The sequence below is a fragment of the Colossoma macropomum genome, unplaced genomic scaffold (genome assembly GCF_904425465.1).
Source record: "Colossoma macropomum unplaced genomic scaffold, Colossoma_macropomum, whole genome shotgun sequence".
In the NCBI taxonomy this organism is placed as follows: Eukaryota; Metazoa; Chordata; class Actinopteri; order Characiformes; family Serrasalmidae; genus Colossoma; species Colossoma macropomum.
In genome coordinates, this window is record NW_023494802.1 from 20,703,564 (window position 1) to 20,730,845 (window position 27,282).

Genomic DNA, 27,282 nt, shown 5'->3' on the forward strand with positions numbered 1-27,282 from the left:
ATCCCAACTTTTTTGGAATTGGGGTTGTATTATATTGTTCTGTTTTAAAACATTCGGGTATGAAAAGGTACAAATACAAACTTTTCACCTGGAAAAACTTACTTAAGGTTCATAATCGGACCTTAAAACCACTGCTGGACCTTTGAGGGAACATTTACACTGTTTGTGCCTTGAACGAAAAATGTTCCTTTATTTCTAACAGTGTAGAAACTCTCATGCTTATTATAGTTCAAAAGTATCTGCAGTGTGTCTTGAAACAAGCAAAACTATATCCAATTAAATAAACCAATTTATCTAAATAAAATGTCCAGAAAGAAGCTCCAACAATCTCATGATGAGACACATTAGATATGCTGACTAGATTTAAGATTTTTCTCCTGTTAATATATTGATTTTTTCAGGTCATCAGTGAAGTGCAGGAGTTCTGAGTTGAGTGCAGAATGAGAACAGATACTTCTAGGCTGTTGACCTTGAACCAGGCAGCAGGCACAGCAATTTAAGAGCTAATGAGAGCTACAGAATCATTACTCAAACAGCGGACCCCTCTGTGCAACTATAGGGGGCTGGGCTCGCGGTTCAATGAAGGCGTTTTTCAGCCTACGACACCTAAAATTGCTTAGAGCAAGAAAACAGGAAGTTCAGGCTTGGAAACACCCAACACTGCTCACAGTGAAGAACATCTCAATTTATCTTCCCCCCAGGATCAGAAAAGCACTTATTTTGAAAAGGTTTTGGAAACAGACGGAGATTAAAACGACATATTTGGTAAATGATGATGTAATGTTGACTAATGCTTTAAAGGGTCGAGAAGGGCAGGTGATGGATGCTGAGAGGATAAACAAAAATGTGAGGAGGAGAGAGGGAGGGAGAGAGAGAGAGAGCAAGGGAGATAAAGAGAGAGTGAAGGAGAGAGAAGAGAGGTGTAAAAAAAGAAAGAAGGAGGAAGAGAAAACAGTACAGAGAGGGGGAGTGAGGGGGAAAAACACGGAGGGAGAAAGAGGCAGAAAAAAAAGAATAGACGGAGAGAAGGAGAGAGAGAAACCAAGAAAAAGAAGGGCAGGCAGGGAGAAAAAGAAAGAGAAGGGAAAGGAGAGAGAAAGGGAGAGGGAGAGAGAGAAGTAGAGGAGAGAAAGGTAGGAAAAAAATAAAGGGAAAAGAGGGAGAGAGAGAGGAAGAGAAAGGGAGAAAAATGAAAGAGGGAGAAAGGAAGAGAGAAAAGAAAGATGAGGAAGGAGAAAGAAAGAAAGAAAAGAGAGAGAAGGGTGAGGGAGGTAGAAAAAAGAAAAAGAGTTAGAGGAAGAGAGACAGAAAGGAGAGAGAAAAGGGAGAGGAAGAGAGGGAGAAATAGAGAGAGTGAGAAAAAAGAAAGACGGAGAAAGAAAGAAAAGAGGAATAGAAGGGAGAGAGGTAGAAAAAAGAAAAAGGGGAGAAAGAAGAGAGAAAAAGAGAGGAAGAGAGGACATAGAGGGAGGTACAGAGAGAGAAAGGAGAGGGAAAAGAGAGAGAAAGGAGAGGGAAAGAGAAAGAGGGAGAAAGGACAGAAAAGGGAGAGGAGGAGCGAGAGGGAGAAGAGAGGGAGAAAAATGAAAGTGGGAGAAAGAGGAAGAGTTAAATAGAGAAGGGGGGAGAAAGAGAGAAGGAGAAAGAGATTAGAACATTAGGCAGAGGAAATGGAGGGAGGAGGGAGGGCAAGAATGATTGGGTAAGAGAAAAGCCAAAGGCTGATCAACTACAGCTGTGGAGTTTTGGGGGGAGTCGGGGGTTTTTGGACGGGGCTGGATGGGGGGAGGCTGAGCTGGAGAAGAAAGCAGGGTGTTGGAGAGGAGAGAGAAAATATGAACGTTAGGACTAGTGAGGAAGCGGCCGACGGACGGGCATGTTTATTTTCGATTTTACGCGTTTGATAAAATGCTGAATCACCTCCCTCTCCTCCTCCCTCTCCTCCTCCCTCTCCTCCTCCCCAGCCAACTTCCAGCTCACTGCTGAAACACGCGCCTCCACAAACGCCCCTCTGCGTGAATGTAAAGGTGGTGGGAGAGCAGCGAAGGAAAGCCAGCGGAGGATGCAGGATTGTGGGAATTTGTTTTTGTAACCTGGGCTGGACCGGCGCTTTGTTGGGTGGCTCTAGGAAAGTGGAAAAAGGACATGAGTGGCTTTCCTGTTCCTTTCCATCTTACATTCCTCCCTCATATCCTCATGTTCTCTCTCTCTCTCTCTCTTTCTCTCTCCGCTCGAATTGTTGACACAAATACTCTGATGGCATGTCAGAGCAAAAACTAAACAGAGCCTGATCAGATTTATGTAAGGGCACACACGTGTAAACACTTACACACAGTGCCTCTCTCAATATCTCTCTCTCTCTCTCTCTCACACACACACACACACACATGGACTCTCTGCATGTGCTGTATGTAAGCTTGTAGACACCTGCTCATACAACACTTCAGCTGAAATCAAGGGTATTAACCTGGGGAACGCTGGGCTAGTTCTGTTTGATTTGGTCACATTTTGGTCAAAAACAATTTTATGCAAAAATTCAGGCCTCCCTGGTTACATTACACAGTTTGTTGATATTCATAAGCAGTTAAAAGTGAAAACTATGATGGCGTTTTAGGGCCACTGTAAAAAAATAAAAATAATAGACTTCGAGAATAAAGTTGTAATATTTTGAGATAAAAAGTAGTACGGTAGGACATTTTGAGAATAAACTCGTAATATTTTAAGATAAAAAGTCGTATGCTATGACATTTTGAGAATAAAGTTGTAATATTTTTGAGAATAAAGTAATACTTCAAGATAAAAAAAGTCATACAGTGACATTTTGAGAATAAAATCATAATATTTTGAGACAAAAATTGTACAGTATGATATTTTGAGAATGAAGTCATAATATTTCAAGATAAAAAGTCGTACAGCATGACGTTTTGAGAATAAAGTTGTAATATTTCAAGAATAAAGTTGTAGCTCTGCCAGCTCCCTCATTTTAACAGGAGGAAGTTGCTAACTTCCTTTTTCACAGCCTTTGGCCACAATATTGTGACTTTTCCTGGTAATATCCCACTTTAACATCATAATTCTACAACTTTATTCTCAAAGTCTACTATTTCTATTTTTTTAACAGTGGCCCTAAGACAGTGTCGTAAAACAGTTATCACCAAGATACATGGAAAAAAGTCAATTACTAAATCCCTATTATTAAATATTTGCTGAATTTAATTTAGAAAAAAAAATGTGTTGTGTACATAAGTTGGGATGCCCTTTCAGTCAGTGAGTCACTAAGTAAGACCTCCTTTGGCTGAAATCACAGCCTCCAAATGTGTCTTGTAGTCAGCTAACAGTCTTTCTGTTCTTGATTTAAGTTGCTGTAATTTCCAACCTCTTTTCATCCTCAGCCTCTCCACTGACTGTGGGACATCAGCTTCTAGGACCTGTTGTGATATTTAGTAGAATCCAGTCTTCCCTCTATCCCCACATCATTTCCAGTGCTACTGGCTGCCACACAACCCCAGCTGTACAACAGATCCACAGATGCTTAACAGTTGGCAAGGTGTTCTTTTCATCAAATGCTGCTTCCCTTTTTCCCCGAACGTACATTTGGTGACCGTAGCCAAAGAGTTTGATTTTTACTTCATCAGTCCACAGATCATTTTCAAAATGCCGCTGATTTATAAAAGTGTTGAGTCCCATACTTCAGACGTCGACATTCCTGATGAGATCACATTTTGGGTTACCTTCTGACGACTCTTCCATATAGATGATTTACTGCACAATGGACCACTATCTTCATCACTATTCCCTTGGCAGCCAAATCTTCCTGTGAGTCCTTGGCAGTGATGTGGGAGTTTTGCTTTGCATACCTGACCAGTCTTCAACAGTTCTCCACAGTGAAAATTACAAGCAGAAAGTGTTTAGATTTAAAAGGAGACCCTTCTAGTCTTCTTTTGTTTTTGTAAGAGACAATTATCTTTAGTTTCAGCTCCTCAGTCAGCCACTTAAATGAATCCATGGCTGCTGAGTGTAAACACCCTGAGAGATTTGAAGGGTCACTTTATTTTATTACAATTTATTACGTTCTGGAATTGTCAACACCTGACTACGGAGTTGAATGAGCTCCCAAACAAAACAAAACAAACAGCTGAAAGGGTGCACAAACTTTTGCACATTCCACATTTTATTTTACTGTACACACACACACACACACACACACACACACACACACATATATGTATATAGTATAAAAGTATCATAAGCTCCATACAGATGTTGCATTAACTTAGGGCAACATTAAAATAGTAATAAAATAAACAAGTAACAGTATGAAAAAAAACCTTAAGATTATCAAAACAATATATAATCATTTCAAATTTAAGACAGCAACACAGGACTTGGAATCTTCCTTCAGAGCCAAGATAAATACTTCTGAAATCATTTTTATTACTCAGACTGGCCTGGATATTTACTGTCAGCAGTGAATAATGTTTAAAATCAGTTCTGATCAAAAAATAAAGCTGTAAAAATAAATTTAATCATATTATTTATATCTAGTCTATCCGTTCAGAAGAAGCTGAATTGGAATGCACCCATTCTTGCTTATTGAAACACACCCACTGTTACCCCTTCGAGCCCCCCAGTCCTGCCACCACACACCAAACGCATGCCAAAGCCTGTGTCACTCAACAGTTTCAGCTCTAATACATTCAGGATTAACAACAGCTGAACTCACAACAAAGTAATTAATTAAATATAAAGAACTGTACTAGTAGTAGAGTGATAATAATAATAATAATCATAATAATAATAATAGTAATGAAATGAAGTTTACTCACTGATGTTTCGCTGCACCTGAAACTGATAAAGTTAGAGATGCTGAATCTTTTGATAGGCGTATCATTTCTAAGTTACGAGGTCTAGAAGTAGCCATACAGACGGCCCTCAGAATGCAGGCTTCAGACGGGGAGTTTGCTCTACCCTGTGCTGTAGTACTCCTTTGCAGCTCTACTTGTCTGGAAAGGCTTTACATCAGATGATGGAACATTGTTGTGAGGATTTGGTTGCATTCAGCCACAAGAGAAGTGGATGACCAGCTATGGATCACAGATGCTACTCCCAACTCAACCTAAAGGTATTGGATGGCGCTCCATCACTCCAGAGGATACAGTATCCACTGCAACACAGCCCAAAGCTGCAGAGCTTTGTAGCCGTCTAGCCGATGCTTGGCACTGGACAGTGTGGCTTTAGGCTGCTTTTACATGTTGGCAATCGACGGCAGCAGAACTTTCAACCTTCCCAACTTTTGCCACCGACTGTTACAGTACAATAAATGACATTATGGGTTTTTTGGGAGCTATGGATGCCAAAAGTCTCATTGTCCTGGTAACCCAGCATTATACAACCAACAATAAGAGTACAGTGACTTTTTACATCCATAAACACACAATATACACCGATCAGGCATAACATTATGTTGTTTCTACGCTCATTGTCCATTTTATCAGCTCCACTTACTATATAGGTGCACTTTGTAGTTGTGTTGTTAGCTCCCTTTTACCCTGTTCTTCAGTGGTCAGGACCCCTAACACCACTTCTCAGCACTGCAGTAACACTGATGTGGTGGTGGTGTGTTAGTGTGTGTTGCGCTGGTCTGAGTGGATCAGACACAGCAGTGCTGCTGGAGTTTTTAAACACTTCAGTGTCACTGCTGGACTGAGAATAGTCCACCAACCAAAAATATCCAGCCAACAGCATCGTGTGACCACTGATGAAGGATGACCAACACACACTGTGCAGCAGCAGATGAGCTATCATCTCTGACTTTACATCTACAAGGTGGACTGACAAGGTAGGAGTGTCTAATAGAGTGGACAGTGAGTGGACATAATGTAGCCTTTATCATGTGCGTATATATTGCACATAAGCACGCTGCACATACACTCCCATGGTGGCATGAGTGTGTGTAGCCCTGCTATTTGAATAACAGGCCTGTTTTAAACACGGACCTGACCAGGCATTTTCCTGTGCGGTGTTTATGGCGTATGCCTGTGGATTATGGCTGCCATAAACTAGCACTTGTTGTCAAAGGTTTGTCATTCCAAGGATATTCCAGGAATATAGTGTAAACCACACAAACAAAAACCAAGGCTGAGCTTTGTTGTGCCCTCACGATGCTTGAAATGGGTGTGGGCACCCAGCACGAAAACTGGAGATCCATAACTCAACTACACTCCATCTTTTATCATGTTTTACACAGAATGGGCCTGAAAAAGCCTCGCAATGACAGCACACGCACCCATGTTAGTCAGGCTTCATGTGGTCAATTGTGGAATGGTTGGTTTTTGGTCTTGGGGCCTTCAAAAGTTTCAACACCTTGTCTTCTTTTATTATTTTCTTACTTCAAAACTTTTTCGATACTTGAAGTTGTCTATTTAAACAAGTTACCAAGTTAACACTGAATTTTAACTGTTATTAAATATAAAAGTGATAAAAAACACTTTTTAAAAGCTCTGCTGCAGAAGCACAAATTTTGCTCCCTTAAAAACTCTTTCAATTAATAGACCTTTAAAGGTTTTATACCGAGTAAAAGACATGTTAATTAAGCTGTATACATTTACAAATATTCTCTGTGTTGAATCCAATAAACATTTGGTGTTCGGACAATGATCACACTCGGTATCAGTATCAAAATCAAAATTCTGGTATCGCAGCAACCCTAATTCTGAATAATACTGGATTTTCACTCTGTCAGAGTCACACTGGAAGTAGCTGTGGTATAACCAAGGGTGAGTAGTAACTAGTTACATTTACTCAAATACCTGTACTTAAGTAAAATATTGATGGACCTGAACTCTCCTGAGTATTTTCAAATCACGTTGGCAGAAGAAGAAACCCATGATCTGCCTTTTGAACCTTTGCGTGTGGTCATCTGCATAGCCACGCCTCCAAAGTCTCAGACTCCAGCGCCAGCTGTAAAGGAATCTACTTTTTACTGTGTTTAATATCATTATTTTGATGATGAGAGCATCTGTACAGCTTTGCGATTGGTCACATCTCCAACTTTGGAGCTTTAGCATTGTATTTTACACCAAATGAATCCCAAAAAGTGAAGAACAGAGCCATAGAATCTTCTGTGTTGACAAATGCTGGATGTACTAAGGTTCCTCAGCAGTTCTCAGATTTCAGTGTTTTAATGGAATGTACTTTATCTTGTATCAGTACTTTTACTTGAGTATTGATTTAGGCTATTCTACCTAACTCTGCACTCTCAGAAATAAAGGTACTAAACTGTCACTGGGTCAGTGCCCCTCTTGTCACTGGGGTGGGACCCTCAAGGGTCCATCTCAGTACCTTTAGTCAGGGAACATAACTGAACCATAATCCACTGAGATGATATGTTCTAAGCTGTACTGACTCCACACACCCCGTCTCGTCTCCAGGCTTTTATTTTACTGTTCTGTTTAAAACATTCGGTTATGAAAAGGTACAAATACGAACTTTTCACCTGGAAACACTTATTTAAGGTTCACAATCAGACCTTAAAACCACTGTTGGAGCTTTGAGGGAACATTTACACTGTTTGTACCTTGATGAACGAAAAATGTACCTAAAACAGAACCTTTATTTCTAACAGTGTGGGTATAACTGTATTAATATAAAAGTAGTAAAATTATCTGCAATTGTTTTGCAGCTATTTGGTGTCCATCAAAGTGTTTATCTTGGTATGAACAGCAGACTTTTGCCTAAATAATGATTTCAACATTTTTTTTCAAAGCTATTGTTAAAAGGACATTTAAAATCCTTTGCACACAAATTGGTCTAAACTTCTAAAAAGCTTGAGTTCTAATGAGTTCTGACATCACAACAAGGGGATAAAATGTGCATGGCATTAGTCCCAAGGTGGTAGTTATTCCTTCAGTTTTGCTGTTTAGGTTTCGCAAAACTCAAACAAAATAGATGTTGGAAAAAGTAGGTGTTTTACAGAGAAGTGTAAATGAACATATCATTCAAATCAAATAAAAGACCCTCAACATCCGAGTAACGCTCAACCCACCACTGATGGCCTCCACAGCATAACTTAAACAATGCAAAAGATCAAAGAATTAAAGCAATAGCTCCAACCTCCACCTCCAAAACAGCTACAACTTTAACCTCCAACTGATGCTCCAGCCACTGAATGGCCATCTCGGTCTACAGCCTGGAGACAGGAACAGCGGCTGAGCATTAGTCACAGTGAGACAATAGCAGCTCAGTAAGGGTGATCACCACTCTGACAGCCTCGCAGAACAGTTTATTCCTGAGAAGAACCCTCCCTTTGTTGAGCCTCACAAACCACGGAACACACAAACAGAGAGGCCAAAGTCCGCAGGCATTACCCAACCAGCTCCATCTAAAACCGAGGTAATGTCAAGGACTGAATGATGAATGAATTGCATGATGAATGTCTGACTGGCCTGGAACAATCATGATGCACTGGTTATAAGCCTGTATAACTATCGTATGACTTCATTATGGTCTCACAATGTGGATGTCGAGTCGTATTACTTGTGAAATGATCACCTACTGTTTTTAATGCCTTACCACAAACCCCAACTGTTCCCACACAGCAGAAACCAAGCGCTTTGGCTACAGCAACGAGATGAAGTATTCAAAACAAACCGCACACTTTTGCAAGCCTTACTTTTAAAATATCAATAGGAGACGTTGAGCCTGACAAGGAGAAGAATAAAGGGTGATATCTGGTAGGTTTGGTAGAGACTCTCAGTTATGCGCCTGGGCGTAGAAAACAGACCACAGCAGTGCATGACATGAGTGCGACCGAATTAATTCAGCGAGACAAGACGTTTCGAGATCTTGCACATAGGCAAGCAGACGGAGTTAACTTCAATTCCCAGGCCTGCATCAGAGGGTCAACTACAATTCTGTGACATCATCCAGAGGGCTAAACATTCCCACACTGCGCACCATGAGAGCATGCTCTGGGGACCGGACCACTGCACAAACACTGACCCTTTCTCACAAACAGTTTATGTCACGTTCATTCCCACTCTGCACATGCACACCAAATCAACATCACTCAACACCCTATCCAGGAATCTACCCAGCGACATGAAGGATTCTCAAAGTTAACAGAAGTAAAAAGCAAGTGAGCAGTGATGGAGAGGAATGTTTGGAAAGATGAAGAACACATTACAAAACTGTGCTCTGGACCAAAGAATGTGATCCATGTGAGGACATCTCTGTAGATTGCCACATTCACCCAAACACGTCTAAAAAAAGCAGTGCTCAACTGTGACAAAGGTCACCGTCAACTTTCTTAAAGAAAGTTTTAATCCAGCAACACCCAACATCCATCAGTGCGCTGTACGAGCTACAAGTACCTCACCTTAGTGAGCCTCATGTTGCTCTTGCTGTCTGTTCTCTCCCTCTTCAGAGTCCCTCTGACCGGTTCTGGTTCTGGCTCGGGCTCGTCCCCGCAGCAGTCCGTACCCAGAGCGCAACCCATATAGAGCCGTGGACCCTGCCGGTCCCCCCCCTCTCTCTTTTTCCCCTCTTTCCTTCCCTCGCTCTGCCCCTCTCTCTGCGCGTGTTTTCCCGAGCACACTGAAGCAGCTGTTTTTGTCGGCTGACTTGAGGCCCTTCCCCTTCTCCTGGCTCCCATTCAGACAAGCTCACTCACACACACACACACACACACACACACACACACACACACACACACACACACACACACACACACACACACACACACTCACTCCCTTGTCGACCAAGGGAACACACACTCGGCTGCAACGATTACATTCCCTCCCGAAACTAAACCCATCAACGCTCACTCACGCAGTCTCACACGAAGTTGGAGGCGAAGTCTGGAGAATATTCATGGCTCCCACCCCTACCTTTCCTAAACACACACACTGTGTTCACTTTCTCCGCCTCGCTGTGAACAGACGCACACACACCGATCAGCCATAACATTATGACCACCTCCTTCTTTCCACGCTCACTGTCCATTTTATCAGCTCCACTTACTATATAGCTGCACTTTGTAGTTCTACAGTTACAGACTGTAGTCCATCTGTTTCTCTGATACTTTGTTAGCCCCCTTTTACCCTGTTCTTCAGTGGTCAGGACCCCCATGGACCCTCACAGAGCAGGTACTATTTGGGTGGTGGATCATTCTCAGCACTGCAGTAACACTGACGTGGTGGTGGTGTGTTAGTGTGTGTTGTGCTGGTACGAGTGGATCAGACACAGCAGTGCTGCTGGAGTTTTTAAACACTGTGTCCACTCACTGTCCACTCTATTAGACACTCCTACCTTGTCAGCCCTCCTTGTAGATGTAAAGTCAGAGACGATAGCTCATCTGCTGCTGCACAGTTTGTGTTGGTCATCCTCTAGTCCTTCATCAGTGGTCACTGGTCACTGACCACAGGACGCTGTTGGCTGGATGTTTTTGGTTCTCAGTCCAGCAGCGACACTGAGGTGTTTAAAAACTCCAGCAGCGCTGCTGTGTCTGATCCACTCAGATCAGCACAACACACACTAACACACCACCACCACGTCAGTGTTACTGCAGTGCTGAGAATGATCCACCACCCAAATAGTACCTGCTCTGTGAGGGTCCATGGGGGTCCTGACCACTGAAGAACAGGGTAAAAGGGGGCTAACAAAGCATCAGAGAAACAGATGGACTACAGTCTGTAACTGTAGAACTACAAAGTGCACCTATATAGTAAGTGGAGCTGATAAAATGGACAATGAGCGTAGAAACAAGGAGGTGGTCAGAATGTTATGCCTGATGGGTGTGTATAAACTGCCTGTCCAAATGTTTAATGTTTGATTTTCAATAAAGAAAGAAGAATTTGTTGTTAGCATTAAACAGCACTCAGATTCATGTTCATCAGATGACCTTCCTTGATAAGAAGACCATGTTTTGCCTAAATAATCTTTTCCAAAATACTCCTAAAAAACACATTGTGCTCCAAAGTGTTTTAAACATCTGAGGTTCGAGCACCGATTAGTGCTGGCAACGCAACAAGAACAGAAATGGCAGTATATCATTATTTCCAAGGTACTTTTGCCAATTGCTCCCAAAGAAAATTGCAGTATCTAAAGCTTTCTATTTAAATTTGTATATTAATTCAACCATCAAAGAAAATCGCATCTCTTCTTTGTTTACCAACAACTCATTTGGATATCAAGCTATTACTTTTACACTGTTAAACTGTGTATCTACCATTCACCATCTCTCTCACCATCTCTCCATCCTAGAAGGTGGAAGCCATGGTCTCGGGGACATGAACACCCACCTAGACAAACCACAACTTGGCAACTTCCTTATCGCTGCTGTTGTACCAAAACCTCGTATCTCCAAAATGGCAACTTTACAGGGGAAAGAAAAAACTTTACTTTTAATGTAAGTCAATGGAACCAGACTTGTTTTCCAAGTAATTTTGGGCCGTTTCTTTTGATCCATTCATCATGAAATTTACACACGATGAAAGGGGCAGCAGGTATTTTCAAATTATGTCATTAACTGAAAAATGACAAAAATAGACATATGAGGTTTTCCACCGACAGCAGTGATATGCTACTCAACCTACAAGTCAGTAAACCAAGTGGAAGTTATCTTGATACGTCACTGCATCATTGGCAACTCGCTTGATAGCTCTTTACACATCTCTGACCCATTTTATTGTCTTCTCCTCCATCCCCTTTTGTTTCTTCTTCACAGTTTTTTTCTTCTGTCACAACCTTCATTTTACAGCCTCTTTCCTGATCTTAATTGCTGTGGGAAAATGTCATCATCTGCCCTTTAGTGGATTAGCAGCACTGCAGACATTCACAAACTCTTCTCCATGTTCACCAACAACTTTCGGCCTCCTCACCATCTCACTGCACCATCCCATCCACAACCATCATCCTTACAGAAAAAGCAGTCACTTCTTCACACCTCACAATTACACCCACTCTTCTGCCATTTGCAGCTTAGCTCTCTGCTGACCGACACCGATGTGTTGAAGCTCATCCTCACCAAATACCTGACCGCTGTCACTTGGACACCACCCTCTTACATTCAGCCAGCCTCTCTCCTCTCTCTTCTGTCAGGTCTCCTCTTATTTCATACGGGACAACCTTTGAGAATCATCAGTCTGCCTTCGAGACCAGACGTTCGACTGAGGCTGCTCTGTTGGCCACTGTGTTATCTGTCATAGTCTGCAAGAGCTGCATCCACGTCCTTCTGCCATACTTCTGTCCACTCTCTCTGGCACTGGGATGATAGGCTTGGCACATAAGTGATGAGTCTTACGAGGTATTTGAGGATCTACAAGGTAGCCTGGAGGGGTGAAGTGTACAAACCACATCAGGGATCAGTGCTAAGCCCCTTTCTCTTCTCACTCTACACAACTGATCAACATCCATCTTACCTTCATGGACCTCATTGCTGCGCTGACCAAGTTATAGGCCCAATCTCATTTCACCCCTTGCCTACAGAGTCGCCTACAGAGCAACGCTAGTTGCCTGTTAATGAAGTGATGTTCTTTTTATTTGAAGGTCCTATTTTGTAGTGAAGACCTCAACCACTACAACTTGTAACTCAGTTCCAAGGGGTTCGAGTGACACTCGAAAACAAGGGTAGGGGTAAAAATAAGAAATGGGATTAGGCCATAGTCTGTATAACATCAGGAAGATTGAGCCTTAGGAATGTGAAAATGTAGCCCAAATCAGGCCTTTGCCTTTTCACAACTCAACTTCTGTAACTCCCTTTACATTTCACGACTAGACTACTGGCTGGCCTGTCTGCATGCTTTGTGAAACTGCTGCGGATGCTTCAGTATACAGCAGTTAATCTGGTCTGGCCTAACTAGCCTAAATATTAAACCTCTCTTCATCTTTCTCCATCTGAGGTACACAGATCATCTGATACAACATATATATCATACCCTAAGATGGCCACAATTCAATATAGCCAGTTATACCTTATTGGTTAGCTCCACTGTGGTGCACCACGTATTTATCAGTCTGACAGGAAACAAACTATTGTTTATCATTCTATCTGGTCACCACTAGCGGTCAGCTGTCTGCTCCGCACTTCATAAAAGTCTTACAGAGCAAGATATAGTCGCTAGATTGCAAATCCAATTTCATTTCATGGCATCTTGTCTTTAAAAATGATTCCAATTCTTTGCTGTTTCTTACGTTGCATTTCCTGGGTGCTGATGAGTCACTGCATACTTCTTTTTTTCATATGGGTTTGTTTTACTGTAGCACCAATTTGCTGCCTCTGTACATCACACAAAGACAGTAGACGTGTTGGTTGTGTCACAATTCCCCCTTCCAAATTTTTTTAAAAGCACTTCTTACCACCTTGAGCAATTAAACAACCTGACAGAACACACCTACTTTTGAACACTGAAATGGGGCACTTTAAGACTCATGCAGTCCAAACACTCGTCATATAGTTCCTCGTTAGTGGAACAAGCAACCTAGATCCATTTGACTTGCAGAATCTCTTGTAACCTCCAAGAAGCTTCTAAAGATCTCTCTACGATGAACACTTGATCATTTGATTCTGGCCTGCACTGTGCAATTTTGGGATTCGACTGTTCTTGTTGTGATCTGCCCCCACCAAACACCTACCAAGCATGCTGGCACTAAGGCGTATGCCTGAATATTCTCTGGGATACAGCCATGCATACATGTGCCACATACCCCCCAGATCAGGGGAGCCCAATCCTGCTCCCGGAGATCTAACACCCTGTAGAATCCAGCTCCTACCCTAATCTAGCACACTTGATGCAGGTAACGAAGGTCTTCAGAGGCACCTGAATGTTAGAGCCAGGTGTGTTGGCTCTGAACTGTCCAGGGTGGTACATCTCCAGGACTGGAATTGAGCACCCCAGCTCTAGGTTTATGCCATCATTCTCACTCTCACCCTCTCTCCCTACCTTTCTTCCCTCAGTATTCTGCCAAACTTCTCACCCTTTGCCTCCCTCTCACTCCACCCTGCCAGTAACTCTCTCAATCTCTGTTTCACTCATTCCCTTCATTAACATCTCATCCCGTCCCTCCCTCTTTACACAGACTCCTTGTTTTGCTTACATTACAGCCTATATTAACACATCCCTTACTTGCAGAGAGGCAAATGGAGCACAGCCGCTCTTGACCACAGCAGACCGAATTGGAGAGGGAAACCGCATCAACAACAGCTTTTGGGAAACTGGGAAAGCCACAGCTCGGGTCTAGCTGGTATGCGAGCTGGCGAGCGCCGCTCAGGACCTCTGGGGCTCGCACTGGGCTTAGGCTGTGTAACTGAGACTGTGAGAGCGAAAGCAGCCCCGTGCTGAACCCTCTGAGGCAGCACTGTCCTCCTCCCCCCACCCCCACCATGGCCTCCCAGAGCAAAACAGAACAGAGGCAAAGCACACACACTTCCTGCTTTGGAATAGTTTTTTTCATAAATAATATATTAAACTATGTTTTGCATGTACAAAAACCAATAATATGATTAAATCATAGACTTAAAACAATTTCACCGAGGCAGTAAAATTTTAGATCTGATGAACAAGGCTATAAATGAATTCATAATAACCGAGAAAGCTGTGTAACATCAAGAAAGAAGTTACAATGAAATGAAGAGAGTGTAGAGAAGCCTTTACACGGTAGTGTAGGTTTCGCTCGTTTTTTTGAGTTTTCTCGTTTTGAGGCAGGAAGGATGGGGATGTGGGGGACGGAAAGGGAGGCAGCATGGCCCTTGGGGCTTTTAAACCGTACCCCTTTTAAGGCGAATTCCACTCATGCCTCTGAAGCCCCCTTTCGTTTGCCTCCCTCCCTCTTTTCCTGTCCTCGCTCTCTCTCACTCGCTAAGCCAGCACAGAGCTGACTGCCAGCACAGCTACTGGTCTCAGTGTTCCCAGGTACACAGAAACACAGTGCTCCTTTAAAAACATCCCAGCGCCACGGCTCACGCCAAACTTTATGATTCCATGTGGAATGTTTGTGCAAATAAACTGTTAGGTCACAAATTATGCAAGCACCAAATAAGACGGTTAAACTCCAATAAAACATCCGAGGTAGTATTAAATCTAACCGTCCACTTCTATGGCTCACATCCTTAAACGCAGAGCTGCTTATATTTCTAGCTCAAATTTTTTGGGCTTCTAATCTACTGACTACAACTCCAACTGGAGATATTCTAGAGATAACCGCAACTCTTCACTGTTAAATATACTGTCTGTTATTATTTTTTATTATATATGTTGCTTATTTTATTTATTTGCTTTATTTATTTACATTACCAAGTTTTACAACATTTATTATATTGTCCTGTTTTATTTATTTACTTTATTTAACATTGTTGCTGTAATTTCAATAAGACTATTATCATTGTTATTATTATTAATTCTAATTTGTTTTTTTTAGTTCTACAAAGTATGTTCCGCTTTGAGTTGAATATGCTTTGGCAACATTGTACTCAAAACAGTCATGCCAATAAACCTACTCTGAATGTGAATTTGAATTTATTCTGACTTTGTTTTAGGAATGAAGGAGCAAAACAATCCTAATTAAATAGAGATCTAATGCAACATGCAATGTGGCTAAGAGTAAATCTGATCTTGTTTGTCTTTACCAAGCCGCATTCAAACCCTTTAAACAGCATTAAAAGAACACTATACATAATTCGCGTTAGGCTATTTAAACACTTCAGCTATCAGCTATTAAAGTTCAGTGTGCTCTCTAAGCACATCCTAGAGGGTCTTTGCAAGTCACATAATCTAACTAAATCTCTGGTGGAGAAACTGGTGCTCTACGCAGTAGAACAGCCCACCATGCATTACTGCTAATGTCCGAAAAACAAATGAAACGTGTCTCTCAGCACCTGCAGCGAAAGCATCAACAGACCCAATGTGCTTCGCTTACGCAGACAAACTCATCCAGCTGCCAACAAGTCGAGCACTTTTTGGCAAGGACACCAACCTCCGCTGCCAGCTGTCTGTGCAGACATCTCTCACTATCTGGCAGTGCTCTCGTGATACGTTTAAAGGGAAAGAATTAGACTGCAGGAGGAAAGAAATTCATGCTGAAAATGATTAAATGATAACTGACTGAACGCAAGCAGACGGGGGAAAGCACAGGAAATTAAAGGGGGTTTTCTGGCACCCTTTCACTGAGCTTCCTTAATTTTAGCATCTTGCCAAGATGGAGGGCGGGCAGAAAGGTAGGAAGAGCAGTGTTTTTATAGGATGAGCGAGAAATAAAAAAAAAAAATAGCAAAAATGGTGGCCTAAAATAGAACTCAGGCAACAAGCCCAAATAAGGAGAGATAAACAGTCAGGCAGAGGATGACTGACCGTAGTGGACACTCCGACCTCCATTTTTGAAATAAACAGTGTTGTTTATTTAAAAACAGAGTGGGTGCTCAGGGAAAGGCAATATAACTGCAGTCAAGTCGAGAAAATGGGACCTAAACAGGGCATAAACAAAGCAGCTTAAAGGTGAAAACATCTGTTATACTAAACTGCATTACACAGCGTTTTACACCGACAGCTCTACACAGTACCTGAAACAGAAACGATGCATTAATTCATTCATTCACCAGGGGAAATTAAGCTACTTAACCTTCTACTGCATGCATTGATAGCAATTTAAAAACTTCACTTTCTTGCATTAAATGGCCCTTGATTATTAAATTATATATTATTTTATATTTATATATATCATTAAATTCAAAAACATAAAAAAATGTGTGCAAGGGTCCTTTTGGAGTGCCGTGTTCCCTGAAGTGGTGAGACCTGGCTTGTGACTGGCTAAATCAATTCCACTGCCGCACAATAATGCTTCTAGGCAACGAAAATATTTCTGCAAATTCTCATAACAAAAAAATAATAATGATAATAAAGATCATTTTACCAAGCACATGCTTTTTATTAACTTACTCAAACTCTTCCCTTTGTTGTTAACCCTGTTTTTGTCTTTAAATATGTATAATGTTGTTGTAAAGTGAGGAAAATAAGTTTGTTGCCCTGAGGCAACATTGTGCAATAGAAGGTTAACCTGAGTACTTTAATGATGTAGTAAGTACTTTGCCAGATGCCAGACAGCACCTTGAAGTGACAACAACTTTACAAATGCCATCAGCTGGACATCGCTCAACATTTTTCAATATCAATACAGATTTCTGAATGATACTTGTATCGAAACTTTCTTTTGAATCACAAAAAAGTGGGTGTGGCTTAAACCAGAAATGAGGATAAAGTGCTGGAAGTGGATACATTTAATTACCACAACAGATTACAGAATAATGAAGAAGTCCTGACCTTAATAGCGTGCACAACCATTCAGAAAACTAGACAAGCATGCTTATTGCCTCACTGATGGTGATAAGACTGACTATTTAGGTACTGAAATTTGAGAATGACAAATTTTTCCAGATTCTGTAATATTAAAGTAATTCGATTGGGACCATAAAAGTATTGAAATACAATACTCAGTCCTATTGGTTGTCTGAACAAATAGCAGATAATTAAATGAGAGACATCAGTTTAAGCAAACAGGCAATGATGCAAATACAGTACAACAGTAAAAAGACAACAGTAAAAAGACAACATATCAAATGTTGAAACTGATAAATGTTATTGTTTTTTTGAAAAATATATGCCCATTTAGAATTTGAAGCCAACCACACATTCCAAAAAAAGTGGGGACGAGGGCAACAAAAGACTGGTAAAGTTGTGTAAAGCAAAAAAAAAATTGGCAACCGCTGTCTATGAAAACAGTTCATCACTGCATCCACAAATGCAAGTTAAAACTCTAAAACATAAAGAAGAAACCAAATATAAACAGGATCCAGAAATGCTGCCGCCTTCTCTGGGCCCGAGCTCATTTAAAATGGACTGAGGTGAAGTGGAAAAGTGTCCTGTGGTCTGACAAATTATAATTTGAAGATCTTTTTGGAAATCATGGACACTGTGTCCTCTGGGCTAAAGACCACTCAGCTTGTTATCAGTGCACAGGTCAAAAGCCAGTATTCATGATGGTATAGGGGGCATTAGTGCACATGGCATGGGTGACGTGCTCATCTGTGAAGGCACCATTAATGCTGAACGATATATACATGTTTTGGCAACATATGCTGCCATCCAGACCACGTCTTTTTCAGGGAAGGCCTTGATTATTTCAGCAAGACAATGTCAAACCACATTCTGCATGCATTACAGCAGCATTGCTCTGTTTTTAAAACAGTCTGGGTGCTAAACTGACCTGCCTGCAGTCCAGACCTGTCACCACTGAAAACATCTGACGCATTACGAAATGAAAAATATGAAAAATAAGACCCTGAACTGTTAAACAGCTGAAATCCTGTATCAAACAAGAACAGGAAAACATTTCAACTACAGCAGTGTCTCCTCAGGTCCCAAACGCTTACAGTGTTGTTGAAAGAAGAGGTGATGAAACACAGTGGTAAACAGGCCCCCGTCCCAACCTTTTTGGAACATGTTGTTGGCATCATATTCAAAATGGGCGCATATTTTTCAAAAAACAATAAAATTTCTCACTTTCAACATTTGATATGTTGTCTTTGTAGTATTTTCCCTTAAAAATATGGTTTACATGATTTGCATATCATTGCATTCAATCTTTATTTACATTCTGCACAGCGTCCCAAGGGTTTTTGGAAATGGGGTTGTTTATTACGACTATGTTGGTCTTAAGGAGTGCTTGGAGAAGAATGAGAGACACCTCAAATGCCTCTAGGACAGTTCATGTATGCCTGCACTGTAGATTCTGCAGTGTACCTGTGTTTTGCCTAAAGGGCAGCAGAACAGCATGTCCATCCCATCAACATGGTTAATCAAGGCTAACAACTTTACTCACTCTTGTACCTTCAACTAATTAACAACACTCCAAGCCAGGGACATTCAATTCTGGCCTAGGAGAGCCAGTGTCCAGCACATTTTACTAGTTTTCTACTTAAACATACACTATACAGACACAAGTATTGGGACACCCCCACATCACACCTACAGGAGCTTTTATGAATCCCATTCTAAATCCATAGGCATTAATATGGAGTTGGTCCCCCTTTGCATCTATAACAGCTTCCACTCTTCTGGGAAGCTTCTACAGGATGTTGGAGAGAGTCTGTGGGAATTTTCACCCATTCATCCAGAAGAGCATTTGTGAGGTCAGACACTGATGTTGGACGAGAGGGCCCGGCTCACAATCTCCGTTCTAGCTCATCCAAAAGGTGTTCGATGGGGTTGAGGTCAGGGCTCTGTGAGAGCCAGTCAAGTTCTTCTACACCAAACTCACCCAGTCAGGCCTTTATGGAGCTGCTTTCTGCACTGGGGCTCAGTCATGCTGTACAGGAAAGGTTCTTCCCCAAACTGTTCACAAACAGTTGGGAGCACAGAATTGTCTGAAATGTCTTGTTCTGCTGAAGCATTAAGATTTCCCTTCACTGGAACTAAGGGTTCTAGACCAACCCCAGAAAAACAGCCCCATAGCATCATCCCTCCTCCACCAAACTTTACAGCTGGCACAGTGCAGTCAGGCAGGTAACGTTCTCCTGGCATTCGCCAAACCCAGACTCGTCCATCAGACTGACAGATAGAGAAGTGTGATCACTCCACAGAGTACATTTCCACTGCTCCAGAGTCCAGTGGCGGCGCTTTACTCCACTCCATCCGACACTTGGCATTGTGCTTGGTGATGTAAGGCTTGCATGCAGCTGCTCAGCCATGGAAACACTGCCATGAAGCTCCTGGCGCAGTTTTTATGCTGATGTTGATGCCAGAGGAGGTTTGAACTCTGCAGTTATTGATCAGCATAACGTTGGTGACTTTTATGCACTATGCGGCTCAGAACTCAGTAACCCGCTCTGTTACTTTACGTGGTCTGAGACTTCGTGGCTGAGTTGCAGTGGTTCCTAAACTCTTCCACTTTTCAATAACATCACTCACAGTTGACTGGGAATATCTAGGAGGGAAGCAATTTCACGAACTGACTTGCTGCAATGGTGGCATCCTATTACTGTATTACTAGGTGCTTGATTTTATACATCTGTGGCAAAGGGACTGAATGAAACACCTGGATTCAACAAGTAAGAGGTGTGTCCCAATACTTTTGACCATTCAGTGTATATATTAAGTCTGGAACAAACTTAATATATACACTGGTTTTATCCACATATATGCAGGACATTAATACAGAAATCTCCAGTAAGACTCAGTTAAATAGGTAACATAGTGTGAAACTGAACAGCTAATATGATTATTTTAGTATAATAAGATTGCATTAGTACTAACTGCAATCTTTAAAGCCAAAGCCATAGCAGATGTTTACACAATGCTGACCACTTGTGAGTCTAAAAGACATCCAGTGTTTACGTTAAACCATAATCTGAAAGCCCCCGCAGTGCCTAAATTAGGCCATTTCTACATTTACCACAAAGCCTCCACCTAAACCAGCAGTCAGTTAGCACATATTGTAATGTTCTGGGTTTGGTTGTGTCTGTATTTAGACTTCTAATCTTGAGCTTGTTGGCTAAGAACAAAACCGATTGTGCCCAGATCAGGGTGTGTGCAAGACTTTGAGGAATACGGACCACGGTCTTGGCAGCCTTTCACAAACAGGAAAGAATAAAATGCTGCCAAAATCTAAAGAATATTGCATAACTGAGAAAAATAATAAACTGTTAAAAAAATCTTTCAATAACCAAATTTGATTGCTGAAATTATGAGACAAAGAGAAAACAAGAATAAATAATGTTCTAACCCTGCTACCATAAATATAACAGAGCCTGAAAAGTTACAGACTTAATCTGACAAGAGGACATCGTTAAAATACTATAGTTTACAGTTTGCTCTTCTGATATGACCTCCAGTAAATTTATTGGGCCAGTTTATGGTATAAACAAAGTAATGTATTTCAGCAGAAACCCATCTGCTTAGAGTCAGTAGGCTGTGGCAAAAATGGGAAAATTTTCTCAACCACCAGCATCCTCTATTAGGGAAGACTCTCTGTGGTGGTTTGAGGGAAACTTGGCAGATGGCTGCGTCGAAATTGCCTGGAAACCAGACTAGATATCCAGGAAGCAAGGGAACAATCACCAATCAATCCCCGCAGTTAGTTCAAAAATGGAGGCAGAAGTTGCACAAAACGCTTTGACTCAAGGGTACAAAAGACGGATGTGTGACGTTAAGCTATTAATAGTGGCTGTAACGACCAAAACATAGTAGAAAATCGGCACCAGGACAGAGGAAAGGATGCTACTAGCAGCATCCTGTGTCAGGCTGACATTGTTACCCGTGGGGTAAAATAACATAACATCTGACTGAGATCAAATTCAAAGGCTTTGCGGAACCTAGATCTGCATCCAAAGCAATCGCAGAAGGGAAAAAAAGCTCTGGACTGGTCCTCTATAGTTAAGTACTCTTGGACTCACATCTCAGAATAGAACAATGTGGGAGGCGCGAGCGGGACAGTGCTGGGAAAATGTCAGAGTCGCACAGTGACAGGCAGCACATTCACAGATGTTCAGGCTGAGAACACTGGGTTCCTGTTCTCATCACTGCAGGCAATGGCTCCATCTGCTTTCTGTCACAGGCTGCTGTTCTTAGAGCAGCAATTAGGCTTCAGGGCTTGCTCTCTATTTACGAGACCTAGCAGGCTGGGGTTCAGGGCACATTCCTCGGGCCTTGGTCCAGCAAAAGGTCATGGGGTAAAGAGGATGTGAAGCGAAGATGAAGTTTCTCAAGGATGAATCTGAAGAAGTAAAACTGGATGACAGTGCTCCTATTTGGCATGTAGATTTTAATCAAGTGAACGAGTATTCTGCACATCCTGGCTGGATACATTGAGAAGTTCCCTTAGTTTTTGGGATGCGGCTTTCCATGACCCAAGAGTGAACTTCTCTGTAAATTCCTTACATCCATTTGGGTTGAACTTACCCTCTTTGAAAAACATCCGCACAGTGGGCTGATTACAGAAACCCCACATTCCAGGGAGGAGAACATGCGAATCTGTTTTCATGTGAACTGGGAATAACAAATGACATGGAACCTCCCTTATGCTTTGCATCAAGGTGATACACGAATGTCCTAAACGTTTGCACGTGGACGTTCTTGCTAATGTTGTCCTGCATCACCACGGATGCTGTTTCTTTGAAACATGTTGGAAAGCTATAGCCGGAACTGAACTATAGGCGATCTTTGATTGAAAGGAATGTGGTGTTTATTAGACCCAATGCTACAGGGCATGACCTTGTGACCCCCGTATCCTCAGCTTGGTTTTTCCATTCCTTGCTCTTGTTCACTTGATAGAACACCTTTGTTTAGACAAACTATAAGTGCGGAAATGGTGGTGAAAGTGGTTGGATCAGGTAAAGCTCAGACTATTTCATCAAGCAGGTACAGTACACATAATATGGACCAAAGTATGTGGACACCTGACCATCCTCCACCTACATAAGCTTGTTGGACATCCCGCCCCCCCAAAACATTAATACAGGCATTAATATGGAGATGCTGTTATTCCTCAAAGACACACCTGCTTCACAATAATAGCACTTACAGTTGAATAACATAGCAGGGCAGAAATTTCATGAACAGACTTGTGGCACATTTAACACCACTGAACTCTTCAGTACAACCCACTGTTCTGCCAGTGTTTGTCAATGTGCTTTATTTTATACACCTGACACTAAATGGTGTGGCAGAAACATTTGCATTTATAGCGTTTAGTGGACACTCTTATACAGGGCAACTTACATAAATAGGCAAAGCTTGTGTTAAGAGTCTTGCTGAAGGGGGTGAAGGTGCTATTATTGTGAAATGGCAGCATCTACGAGCAACAACAGCTCAGCCACGAAATGGGAGACCACTCAAACTCTCACAGTGGGGGTGCACGAAGCAATTATCTTCTTTGTTTATGTAGTGTATATACAACCCCATTTCCCAAAAAGTTGGGACGCTGTGCAGAATGTACATAAAAATAGAATGCAATTATATGCAAATCATGTAAACCCTATATTTAAATGAAAATACTACAAAGACAACATATCAAATGTTGAAACTGGGAAATGAGGGAGCATGTTTACCACTGTGTTTCATCACCTCTTCTTTTAACAACACTCTGTAAGTGTTTGGGAACTGAGGAGACACTGCTGTAGTTCTGAAAGTGAAATGTTATCCCATTCTGGTTTGACATGGGATTTCAGCTGCTCATCAGTTCAGGGGCTCATTTGTTGTATTTTTCATTTCATAATGCACCAGATGTTATCAGTGGTGACAGGTCTGGACTGCAGGCGGGTCAGTTTAGCACCCGGACTCTTTTAACACAGAGCATTGCTGTTGTAATATATGCCGAATGTGGTTTGACATTGTCTTGCTGAAATAATCAAGGCCTTCCCTGAAAAAGACGTCGTCTGGATGGCAGCATGTTGCCAAAACATGTATATATCATTCAGCATTAATGGTGCCTTCACAGATGTGCACGTCACCCATGCCATCATACTCATACCATCGCAGATGCTGGTTTTTGAACTGTGCACTGATAACAAACTGGAGGGTCCCTCTCCTCTTTAGCCTGGATGACAGTGTCCATAATTCCTACAAAGAATTTCATTTTTAATTTGTCAGACCACAGAACACCTCCACTTCACCTCAGTCCATTTTATATGAGTTTGGGCCCAGAGAAGGTGGCAGCGTTTCTGGATCCTGTTTATATATGGTTTCTTCTTTGCGTTTTAGAATTTTAACTTGCATTTGTGGATGCAGCAATGAACTGTTTTCACAGACACTGGTTTTCAGAAGTGTTTCTGAACTCATGCAGTGATTTCCACTGCAGAATCATATGTGTTTTTAAAGCAGTGCTGTCTGAGGACCCAAAGATCACGGCCAGCAAATACTGGTTTTTGGCCTTTCACTTACATACAGAGATTTCTCTTAATGATATGTCTTTTAATGATATTATGTACCGTAGATGATGAAAAGCAAAAGTTCTTTGCTATTTTATGTTGAGAAACGTTATTCTTGAATTGTTGTACTATTTGATTGTGCAGTCTTTCACAGAGTGGTGAACCCCTCCTCATCTTTACTTCTGAAAGACTCCGCCTGTCTGAGATGCCCTTTTATACCAAATCATGTTACTGACTTGTTGCCAATTAACCACCAGGTGTTTTCTTTAGCATTACACAACTTTACCACCCTTTTGTTGCCCCCGTCGCAACTTTTTTGGAACGTGTTGTTGGCATCAAATTCAAAATGGGCAAATATTTTTCAAAAAACAATACAATTTCTCAGTTTTGGCATTTAATATGCTGTCTTTGTAGTATTTTCAATGAAATATAGGGTTTAAATAATTTACACATCATTGCATTTTGTTTTTATTTACATTTTGCACAGCGTCCCAACTTTTTTGGAATTGGGGTTGTATTATATACAATGAGACCTGACTGCTTGTTTAAATAAAGCCCCTCATTCATTTGATTAACCATGAAGCTGTGTGTTTGGATAAACACTGGACAATTTCAGGTTAACAAACTCCATAAAAATGTTCATCCCAAGAATTTTACATACACCAGCAATAAAACTAAAACCTTGAGAAACACTAAATTATGACCCGTTGGACAGGATAACTAGTGACTGAGTTATTTAACTTTTTATTCAGATCGCACACAAACTGCAGTGGGTGATTTAAAAAGCAATTTGTCACCAAGTTCTGAAAGTATACTCGGTGAATGGACTTTTTTTTGTATATGGCTAACAAGCTGTTAATTTAGCCTGTATGAATTTGAAGCATTTGACACAAAACATTCGTTCTCATGGCACATCAGCCCACAGAGGTAGCTTGATAAACTGTCCATAAGAATGTGTCTGTGAGATGACAATCAAGATTATACTGGGTGGAGCAATGAAAGCTACACCGATCAAGCATAACATTCTGACCACCTCCTTGTTTCTACGCTCATTGTCCATTTTATCAGCTCCACTTACTATATAGGTGCACTTTGTAGTTCTACAGTTACAGACTGTAGTCCATCTGTTTCTCTGATACTTTGTTAGCCCCCTTTTACCCTGTTCTTCAGTGGTCAGGACCCCCATGGACCCTCACAGAGCAGGTACTATTTGGGTGGTGGATCGTTCTCAGCACTGCAGTAACACTTATGGTGGTGGTGTGTTAGTGTGTGTTGCGCTGGTACGAGTGGATCTGGAGTTTTTAAACACCTCAGTGTCGCTGCTGGACTGAGAATAGTCCACCAACCAAAAATATCCAGCCATCAGCGTTCTGTGGGCAGCGTCCTGTGACCACTGATGAAGGACTAGATGATGACCAACACAAACTGTGCAGCAGCAGATGAGCTATCGTCTCTGACTTTACATCTACAAGGTGGACCGACAAGGTAAGAGTGTCTAATAGAGTGGACAGTGAGTGGACACAGTGTTTAAAAACTCCAGCAGCACTGCTGTGTCTGATCCACTCACTGCTGAGAATGATCCACCACCCAAATAGTACCTGCTCTGTGAGGGTCCGTGGGGGTCCTGACCACTGAAGAACAGGGTAAAAGGGGGCTAACAAAGTATGCAGAGAAACAGATGGACTACAGTCTGTAACTGTAGAACTACAAAGTGCACCTATATAGTAAGTGGAGCTGATAAAATGGACAATGAGTGTAGAAACAAGGAGGTGGTCATAATGTTAGGCCTGATCGGTGTGTGTTGCAGTGACAGTGATGTATATGGAGTGGAAAAGCTTGGTTTCTGGCACCCAGTTAGTAGGAGATCATCCCTGACACAAGTCCCAGATAATAATAATAATAGTAATAATAATAATTTGCCTGGGTTTAAGACATGATATTAGGCTTCTGGGATAAATTGCTAACAGATTATGCAGGCCACAGATCTCTCTGGGTTCACAGCTTTCAGCAAGGCCATTTCTCACACAGCTCTATAATGGGAAAAAAGCGAAAACCTTAAAAAAGTGACTAGACACCCACCTTTAGAACGAACCTACCTTGTGGCACCGTCCACTTTCACTTTTAGCTAGAACTAGAAATGCATACGAGTGCAGTGTATGTTGGAACAGCTTTAACAACTGGAGCAGATTCCTTTTAACCCCACTTATTTATTAGATATTATCATTTTATCCAGCTTCCCATATGCCCTCTTATTTAAAAATGAGTCCAGTACTTTTCCACTAGCTTCCGTTCAGTCCTGAAGGAGGTGGTTCTAAGAAGGGGGTTTCACTTTAAGGGGGCCGAGCTGGGTCCTTCAGTGCTGTATGAAAAAAAAGCTGGAGGATTAATTCATAATTTGTTTTTGACCGTCTTCACTTCAGTCCATCCGCCTCTCATTCTCCACTCTCCTCGGCATCATCTCCCTGGTCGCCGTCCATTAGCAAGGCTGCGTATTTACTGGCTGAGCTGAATGTCTGTCAAAAGAGAGAAAAGACAGTTGAAAACCAACTTCTAAAAGAAATATGATTAAAGCTGTCTGAGAGGGGTAGTTAAGCTAAACTAAAATAGCTGAAGTCAATTTTATTTCATTAAAAATATATAATAATTTTAAGAGTGTTAAAAGGTTATTTACCTTTTTTTTTTTTAAAAAGAAATTTATTGGCCAATGTTTGTCACATGAGGATTAAGCACTGAATTTAGAAATGCACAGCCAAAGCATTGTAGTCTTGGGGATTAAAAAAAAAATAAATCTAAACAAAAGCAGGGCAAGAGACACCAAATAATTAAAAATCATTTTGTTCATGGGCCTCACGGTCCACAATATCGGCCTCTGGTCAGCACATTGGTACAGGAAATCAAGGTATCCCACACACAGCAGATGTCCTGAGTAAATTATTGAAAAGTTGCACAACAAATTTTAAACAAATGAGAGTTTCAAATGAGTCTAGGACCACGAGAGGGGTATGAGCGAACAAGACAACACTTTCAGTTTAATAACTGAAAAACAGGAGGAAATCACCAGTGATATTTAACATTTAAAGAGAATGCAGAGGAAGATGACACAAAGGCAGCAGAGTGCAATGCCGATTTGGCTTTCCAGGCCCTTTTTTAATCCACACTTTGGTAAACCACATCTTTTGTCCAGTTTTCTTCAGTCCACTTCATTCAGTTCCGTATGTAACGAGCTCAGTTTCACACCACCACTCTGGTACAGCAAGAGCTGATCATGCACATACACACTACATGTGACCATGCAGATGCCCAGCTGGTACCATATTTAGAGGAGAGTGAGTCCTACCATTCTTCACACCAACAAGGGCACAGCCGATCGT

General features: G+C 41.6%; 2 protein-coding genes across 8 annotated transcripts in view; both read right to left on the minus strand.

Annotated features, from left to right (window-relative positions):
• tns2a (tensin 2a) overlaps positions 1–9,970 on the minus strand; it is a 124,363-nt gene extending 114,393 nt beyond the window's left edge. For both annotated transcript variants that reach the window (XM_036591919.1, XM_036591918.1), the window contains exon 1: positions 9,377–9,970. In XM_036591919.1, coding sequence (XP_036447812.1) covers positions 9,377–9,652 — 276 coding nt within the window. In that variant the 5' untranslated portion in view covers positions 9,653–9,970. The remainder of the gene's footprint in view (positions 1–9,376) is intronic.
• Positions 9,971–26,098: 16,128 nt separating this feature from the next.
• The window catches only part of eif4ba (eukaryotic translation initiation factor 4Ba), a 28,560-nt gene continuing 27,376 nt past the window's right edge, over positions 26,099–27,282 (minus strand). For all 6 annotated transcript variants that reach the window (XM_036590980.1, XM_036590985.1, XM_036590981.1 and 3 more), the window contains one exon: positions 26,099–26,424. In XM_036590980.1, coding sequence (XP_036446873.1) covers positions 26,344–26,424 — 81 coding nt within the window. In that variant the 3' untranslated portion in view covers positions 26,099–26,343. The remainder of the gene's footprint in view (positions 26,425–27,282) is intronic.